The following is a 9,215-nucleotide window of genomic DNA, read 5'->3' as shown; positions in this document are numbered from 1 at the left end:
CACTTTGTCTAAGGAAATGTGTCCTAAGATGCCTCAAGAGGTTGAGGAAATGAGACGGGTTCCATATGCATCTGTCGTTGGCAGTTTGATGTACCCGATGCTCTATACTCGTCCAGACATCTGCTACCTGTGGGCATAATCAGTAGGTATCAATCTAACCCAGGTCAGGGTCACTGGACCGCAGTGAAGAACATCCTCAAGTATCTTCGAGGAACGAGGGACTACATGCTCGTGTATGGTTCTAGGGATTTGATCCTTACTGGATACACGGATTCTGACTTTCAGATTGATTAGGAATCTCGCAAGTCCACATCAGGGTCAGTCTTTACCCTTAACGGAGGAGTTGTAATGTGGCAAAGCACTAAGCAGAGGTGCATCGCCGACTTCACTATGGAGGAAGAGTACGTAGCGACTTGCGAAGCTGCTAAGGAGAGCGTCTAGCTCATGAAGTTCTTAACAAAACTGAAAGTTGTTCTAGATATGTCTAGGTCCATTACCCAATATTTTGATAATAGTGGGGCAATGGCAAACTCCAAGGAGCCGAGGAGTCACAGGCGCGACAAAAACATAGAGTGGAAGTATCATCTGATCTGCGAGATAGTGCATCGAGGGGACGTGATCGTCACACAGATCGCTTCGGAGACCAATGTTGCTGACTCATTTACGAAGGCTCTCACGGCTACAGTGTTTGAGGGTCACCTACGGAGCATGGGTCTACAGGATCACCCGCGACTGGACTAGGAAAAGTGGGAGATTTTATTGTACTTGGCTTTTATGCCCTAGTTTATTATTTTGTACTAGTTTCATGAACATCCCACTTCGCTTTAGGACAAGTGGGAGATTGTTGGCGTTGATGCCCTAAGGGCTCGTGTCCAATTATTTGTAAACAGTTTGTACGAATGCTTATATTGTATAATATGTGATATTTACTTCACATCTTTTGTTTGCTCAATTACATGTTTTATTTGCTTTACCACAAACCAATAAACATAAATTTTTTGGTTATCTGTATGTAACTTAAGCATGTATGTGGTGACATACAAGTGGATCATATCTTGAGTGATAACCAAAATTGTTTGTAGTATATGGATATAGGAGGGAAACCTTATCCTGGTAACGCTACGGATGCGGCTCGCTTTGTGGAATGGTCACAAGCGTTGTGACTTGTCACAAATGGTCTGATCCTGGTCATTCGTGTTGAGGAAATGCGAGCAGGGGCATCCTATACAAAGAGTTTGTATAATACCTGACCACGAAGTGTTAACGTCTCGTAATATAACACCGTTCATGACAGAGACTTCACTTCACTAGGATGACCATAGGTAAAATGACCTCAATCTTGAATGAGTTGGGAACTCCTACCATTGAGGCCGGTCCTTTGATTTGTATGGGTGTGAGGGCCAAGTCGCCGATTAAAACCTACCATTTTAGAGATTCGTCTGATTTGGGAGTTGGGAACTCAACTACACAAGATGGAACTCACTCTTTCCCCGAAGATGGGCTAAGTAGATAGATAACTCCCTTAAGATCGGATTCTAGGGCTTGAACGATGTGGCACCATACACCTTCTCTTGGCCCGAGAAGTGTTCACACATAGTTGGACTATGTTGTATTGTTCATTAGAGGAATCAGTGGTACTTAATGAGTGAGATGTAACTACAAGGGCAAAATGATAAATTGGCCCAGTTGTACTTACGAGCATCTGTGAAGGGCCATTATACTCATGATTGGTTATATTCGATGGACATAGAAATATATCTCTCGGACGTGCGTTAGTGGGAGAATTCGAAGTCAGTTATTGTAACCGAAAAATAAAATGAAAATTCATTTTGCAAAAAGTTCGTAAAATATCACATAGGTGTGAAAACATTACGATCGCATAGTTTGAGGACTTATATGATAGTCGCTCATCGCCTAAACGATCGCACACCAGTGCCTAAACAATTGCTTAGCTTTCCTAAACTATCGCATAGTATGCCGCGTTTTCTAAACGATCGTCTTCTATTTACTAAACGATTGCTTAGTAAAACCTACACGATCGTGTAAATTCTTCTAAACGATAAGCATATAGCTATACGATAGCTCATTTTCTCTCCCACTTGCTTATCGTCTACACGATTTATTCTTTCTCCAACCTCTACCAAACTCACCAAAGACCACACTTTGGATTGTCACTCCAAGAATACCAAGGGCTTCATTTTGGTGGTGTCGTCCCCGCTGATGTTCACTTGTTCGTGACTATTCGTGTTGATGCCATTCGTGTAGACGATCATGCTGCTGCTACCGACTTATTTGCTGGGTGATAGAGATTGTGTAGAGGTCTTCCATTGCGTCTGAGTTCAAAGCTTGAAGAGGGTCTTCAACTGGTATGAGAACTCTTTCTTTTGTATTTTATTGTTTAAAGAATGTCGTTACTTAGTGTAAATTGCATAACTATCTGTTAGAATGTATGTGTTGTATTTTGGTCACGATGAAATCAGAAAGATTCGAACGCACTCATGGATTCTCTTCGTTAAGAGTTCCTTCAAGATGGAGTCTCAAACCTAGAGTGAGCTTAGGTGAACGGTTGAGTGATTGAGCTATTCGGGAGTCACTGCAATTGTGTAACTATTACAGATAAATATTACGTTGTAATTGCTTATCATTGATATTAGTGAAGTTATCTTTCATAGCCACGCTACCCCACAGACGTAGGTGGTTTACACCGAACTTGGTTACCAATCTCTATTGTTCTTTGATATGTTTTTTTATTTCTTGTAATTGTTTTGTGGAATGTTGTAACATAGTTTGTAACATTGTTAATGTGCAATATACACCTTCTTACATTTTTCAGTTTATGTCTTTGCCATAGTCGTGAGTAGTTGAGTTCGTGTTTCTAGGTTTCTAATGTATTTGTGGTTGACAAACTATTTTTATTTTTTTCCATAGATTAATATATGTGTTTTTCATTCTAGCGTTTTGTTCTTAAAGTGATTAAACTTGTGGCCAATGTTTAGTTGATTCTTGTCTTGTTTCTTATTCTAGAGAGAGCGTGTTGGGTTAGATCTAGACTATTGTTCAAATATGCACGAGAGTGATACATGAGCAATAAAGTTTGATAACGAAGAGTTTTAGTGTCATGTTGGTTAATTGATTGCAAGATATTGAGTTATAACTAGCTGTAAGAAGAGGTTGAGCACAAGAGAGAATAAATGGACCTTAGGCTTTTAGGTCTATAATTGACATGAAATCAACTTAAGGGTTAGACAACTGATTAACCATCATGGGCTGACCTAGTGGTAAATATGGGGGCATGACTTTCATAAAGGGCTAAGAGATCATGGGTACAATCCAAGTGGTGGCCATCTCCCTAGGATTTAATATCCTACGAGTCTCTTTGACACTCAAATATTATAGGGTTAAGCCGTTTTCCTGTGAGATTAGTTCGAGGTAACTGGTATATGAAATAGTATATCATTGATAAACCTATCGATACACAAATAGAGTAAAATTGGATCAATAAAAAAATAGATAGGGTAATTAAATTTTTTGCTATACTTGCAAATGTATTGAAAAAAAATACAACAATTACTAGATTTACAAATATACTAATGTCTTTTTTTTCTATTTTCGGAACTACTTTAAAAGTGAAAATATCAAACTAATAATTACGTTTTGTTTCATAAATATGCTACAAAACATACATTCAAAAAATAGTGAAAAAACAAAATACGAAATACACTTTTGCTTTATTCTTGGTAGCAAGTCATTTAAAACATTAATTATATATTTAGAAAACCACCCCTAAATTATGCAAACAAACAACTCACGAAATTACTTAAAATTACTTGAGAAAACAAGAATCCAGAAAATCCTCTGTCCTAAAAAAACCAACTAGTGGAAAACCTTTCTATATAATTCATGTCCATATTTCTTTGGAGAAAAAACAACAAAATTAATACTTCTTAATTTTTGTACAAAATTGTGACTCTCTATTCCTATATCATTGAAGCTGAAAGAATGGCAAATACGAAGATGAATTTCTCTTCATTTACCTTGTATCTTGTTTTATTGTTCACAATTTCTCTGAATTCGCTTCTTATCTCTGCAATAATATCCGACAAATCCGCCTCCAAGATTGACGTACCATCGTCATTGCATATCGTCTACACCACTGAGAGGCCTAGCAACGAGGAACCTGAGGCATTTTACATCCAAATCCTAGCTTCTGTTCTCGGCAGGTATGTTTTCAATAATAAATCATTCAAAAAAGCCTGCCAGAACGTGGGTAGACGAAACATTATTCAATGAGGTTACCATGATAACGTTCATAGTTTGCACTGTTGGATGTAGATTCTAAAATTTGCATGCTCTTAAAAATCGTGAGATACAGATTTAATATGCTTTTACAATTTCTGTGTCATACATCAAAACAGTACAAAGATGCTCTCTTCAAATTAGTTATCGTCGCTTACCATGGTTTATTATTAGGAGCATCCACATTTAAACGACTGGATCATTGAGTAATTTTTCGTTTTCTAAATATTCCTTTGTGTGAAATGATCATGGGATAATCTAGGGTAAATTTTTTGCGTCATTTTGTTGTTTTGTTGCAGTGAAGAAGCTGCTAAGAAAGCTCTTGTGTATAGTTTTAAGAGTTCTATGAATGGCTTTGCTGCTGACTTGACTCCCGATCAAGTCAAGAAGATTTTGGGTAACTATCACTCGTTAACAGTATGATTTCTTTTAATAACAACTTAGAATGTGATTAAATATTCCCTCACATTTATTTTATATTTTGGGACTTTGGCAGCACAACCAGGAGTTCTAAATGTTTTACAAGGCGTTAATTATGAACTGCAGGCAACAGGAGAAAAGAATAATGATGTATAGAAGAACTTGAAGTTCTGTCTTCAAATTTGATCTCTATGGTTTGGAGAATTTAGTTCGATGGTTTATATTTAGAATTTAGTTCATATAGTTTGATAAAACTTTCACAGATAAACCTAACGGTGGGGTTATTTATGATGATTTTACTAAACTATAGAGATTATATAAGAGATTTTATTAAACTATAAAGACTAAACTTCTACTTTTTAAAACCATAGAACCTAAATTCTTACTTTCTCCAAACCATAGAGATCAAATTTACAATTTAACCTAAAATGTATTTGGTGTGAAACCATCAACTTAAGGTGTTTTTATATATGTTAATTTAAATTACAGTTGATGTAAGACTTGTAACTTAGTGGTTTCATTCATCAATTTATCACAAAGATAGGGTTATTTAACTAACAACCCAATCGACTTATCTGAAAATGTTAGCCTAACTCCCCAATAGGAAGAACTAATTCTTCATATGACGAATTAATTCTTAAATTAACTAAATAACGGTGATGAGATACATTTCATATATACTATCTAGTTAATCGTTTTAAGCCCAAGGATTCATTAGGATGATTAATTAAACTAAGTTTAGTTTTATCGTTTTCCTATTTCTAAGGTCCGTTAGGTTCAATAGGATGAACATGGAAAAACCTTACATTCGACTATAACCATATCTCGGCCTATTACTACTCAAATTAAGCATGAGTTCAATGAAAATTATGAATTTTCAACATATGCGTAGTTAAAGTGAGCATACAAGCTAATCAATGTTGTGCCGAGCGGTCGACGTCCCTCCCTAAGGATTTCTTTTAAGGTGAAAACTTTTGAGTTGCCACCAACCATTTTAAGGTATGATTGGTCACCCATTAAAAAAATAAAAATAATCTATTTTTCTAAAGATAGAGGTCGTTGAGTGTAGGGAAGGTATTAGCACCCTACAACACCTATTTTCAAAGACGTTTTACTCTATGATCCAAAATTGTAATGAAAATTAATAAAATGAAAACTTATAAGAATTGACTAGTCATACAATTCTCAAGTTGAGGTGTTCCCTTACGATCAACTTAAGTACCTCAGCCTAGACAGAATTATTACGTTAGCCAATTATGTTTAAAATATAAAAATTGGTAAGTTTAAATAAAAGGAAATGTCTCACCAAGTTTCACTAAGTCATAGTGTGTAACCCGAAGGTCCACAAATCATTCATAGACATGAACCCGAAGGAACATGAATCAGTCATAGTGTGTAACTCGAATGTCCAAAAATCAGTCATAGACATGAACTTGAAGGAACATGAATCAGTCGTAGTGTGTAACTTGAAGTTCCACAAATCAGTCATAGTGTGCACATATACAGTTATATGTGTACACCTGCCTAGATAAGAGAAACTAAAATGAACCCTATAACTTAACATGCATCAGTTTTCATATAACTCCTGTGTTATATTTTACAGTCGTTTATTTTAGGGGTATAATTTCATATATATACTCAGTCAACAATACAATCATCGTAGACAAAACAGTCCAATCTAATTAGTCAATGTCATTAAGTCATGTAGTTCAATTAGTCCTAGACTATCAGTGCAAACAGTCTAGAATAATCAATCAAATCAGTCTGAACAGTCTTAAGAAACAGTCCAAGTATTCTTAAGTAAACAGTCCAAGTGGCAAGGACGACTGGTTCGAAGGCGAACCAGTAGAAAGACGCATATCTCAAGTTTTAGTCAATACGAGTTCAAACAACCTTAACTTTTATTTGCCCAAAAGGTCACCGACCAAGTCCTAAGTAATAAACCAAAAAATAAGATTTCCAAAATAAACCCAAAATTCCTAATCACCCAATTTACGTCATCCATTAAGGCCAAATACTTATAGTTTCAAGGTCCAATTACTTTGATTCTTTAATCAAACCCTATACCAAAAATCAAAATTAATTCCATCATTTAGGACATAATTTTAATCCATATTCGGCCCCTGATGGCCCCAACATTCCCTACGACTTAGCTATATCATCCTCCCTTGCCTTGAATGCTTTTTAAAAGTGAAAGTCCTTTTTCAACATGCTTTGTCATGTCTTCACTCACATGCATCCTAGAAAAATTCCCAGAAGGTCACCCAACATAGGATTGCTCCAAGCTAAGCACGCTTAACTTTGGAGTACTTATGATTGAGCCACCGAAAAGAAAAGTGCACCTTATTGGTATAAATAGTAACTTTCAATTCTTTTAAGCCTTTCTTAACCATACTTTCATGTCCTTAAGATCCTTCCTTAACCATACTTTCATGTCCTCAAGATCCCTATCATTCGGATGTGATATCGGGTCGTTACAGGATGTCTCCAAACAACTTACCCAACACGTGGTTTGATCCCAAAACCACTTTGAGGTTTCAAAATCAACACAATCCAACAACTATATCACCAAAATCAACCTTTAACTTTAATGGACAGCAACTTTAGATCTTCTAATCCAACCTTCAAAAATCAAAATTAAAACAAAAGTTAAGCCGATACGTAGTGTGTATCCAAAAATTCTTAACAAAGACCCCAAACCTTACAAAAAAAAAAGGACGCCTAACAATTTTGATCTTATCACAAAGCACCTTGAGTGTCTGTAAAACCCAATTTCAATATCAAAATAATATGGGTGAGCCAAAATTTAAACAAAAATTGGATGGGTATTCAAGATCTTCCAAGAAAACCCATAAAACACCAAAAAAAGAAAAAAAAAAACTTACCCAAGATATCAATTCCAGTAACAATGGCGCCAGCGGCGGTGGCAACCTAGACAGGTGGCGGGTGTTACTGTCAGACGACATAAATTGTTTAGGCTAGCAGCTGGTAGTGAGAGTCTTGTATGAGGAGGGTTTCATTTTGAACGGTTTGATCAACAATTTTGTGGAAGCTGTCGCTGAAAAACCAAATTGCTTTCTCCCCGATTTTCTACCTCTTTGTACTCTCCTTTAATTTAAAAAAAAAAATCCCAATTCTTTCATCTTTTTTCAAATTTTAAAAAGATAAATAAAATATTATATCACAATATCTCCAACATCACCAAAGATTCTATTAAATTAGTAAATCAATTAACTTCTCAAATTACCTTAATTTAGGCTTCAAAAACCAAAATTAAATGACATAAAATCTATTAATAGATACAAATTAAATCCAAATATTCCAATCAATTTAAAACCACATAAAATTAATTATCTCCTTAATTGTTTTAAGTTTGCTCCAAAATCCAAAATCAAATGGAGGCAAAATTCAATATTTTCAAGATAATTAATTCAAATATCTAATCAACTAAATTCAATTTAACCAATAAAAGTTTTTCAATTATTTCAATTTAATCCTAACTTCCAAAAATAAAAGGGGTTAAAACTCAATAATTTTAGATAACTAACTTAAATTTTTCTGAAATTCGGGATGTTACAACTTACATTATGTAGAATATAAATATACAATGAAACTAATTATAATTTAGGTCCCGTTTGATAACCATTTTATTTTTGGATTATGTTTTTGAAAATTCAGGCTATGGACACTACTTCCACATCTAAATTTCTTCCTTTGTTGTCTATTTTTCACCAAAATTTTAAAAACTTATCCAAATTTTGAGAACTAAAAAAAGTAGCTTTCGAAAAGTTGTTTTTGTTTTTGGAATTTGACTAAGAATTCAACCACTATATTTAAGAAAAATGCAAATCATTGTAATAAATGTTGATGAAATATGCTTAATTTTCAAAACCAAAAACAAAAAACCAAAAGATTATCAAACGGGTCTTAATTATTAAATATCAAGAGTTTTGTAACCTCTTTTCTTTCCAAAACCATAAAAAGGTTATCTCCATCTCATTTCAAATAACAATTTGAAGTTTTTCTTCTTCTCTTTCTTTAATTTTATGTTTCCTTCATTCTTTTAGATTTTCTCCTATACTCATTTAGAATAACATCTTAAGTTTATTTTTTCTCTTTATTTTTATGTTTCTCTCTCTCTTTTAAATTTATTTTTTATGTTTTCTTAATTGTAATGTAGTATATTATTAATCATTTCAATTTTTTAAGCAATGGTGTTTAGTAACCTTCAAACTAGTTAGGAGAGGTAAATCTATTTTTTATGTTATATTGCACAGACCATGAGTCTTCTCCTTCTTTATATATTTAGCAAAATTATAATTTTCGCACGATGAATAATGCTCGTCTGGTCAAGTGAGCCCATCTCATTCTCTATAATCCCTATAGTTGCCCTGTATAAGCATTCTTAATATGCCCTGCTAATGAAAGCAAAAAAAAGCATAAGTTACCTCGTTCGTGCTCCCGTCTTTCCCGCTGCCATCTTCGGTGGATGGCCCCCT

At 34.6% G+C, this 9,215-nt stretch overlaps 1 protein-coding gene across 1 annotated transcript; it reads left to right on the top strand.

Moving 5' to 3' along the window:
• Window positions 1-4,014: 4,014 nt before the first annotated feature.
• LOC120084735 (subtilisin-like protease SBT3.13) lies at window positions 4,015-4,872 on the top strand. The gene is made up of 3 exons (XM_039040559.1): window positions 4,015-4,220; window positions 4,596-4,693; window positions 4,793-4,872. The coding sequence occupies exons 1-3, from the start codon at window positions 4,015-4,017 to the stop codon at window positions 4,870-4,872; spliced, it is 384 nt and encodes a 127-aa protein (XP_038896487.1).
• Window positions 4,873-9,215: the final 4,343 nt, after the last annotated feature.

The sequence above is a fragment of the Benincasa hispida genome, chromosome 9 (assembly GCF_009727055.1).
Source record: "Benincasa hispida cultivar B227 chromosome 9, ASM972705v1, whole genome shotgun sequence".
Taxonomy (NCBI): domain Eukaryota; kingdom Viridiplantae; phylum Streptophyta; class Magnoliopsida; order Cucurbitales; family Cucurbitaceae; genus Benincasa; species Benincasa hispida.
The sequence above is the reverse complement of the archived record's forward strand: the minus strand, read 5'-3'. Positions and strand labels throughout refer to the sequence as shown.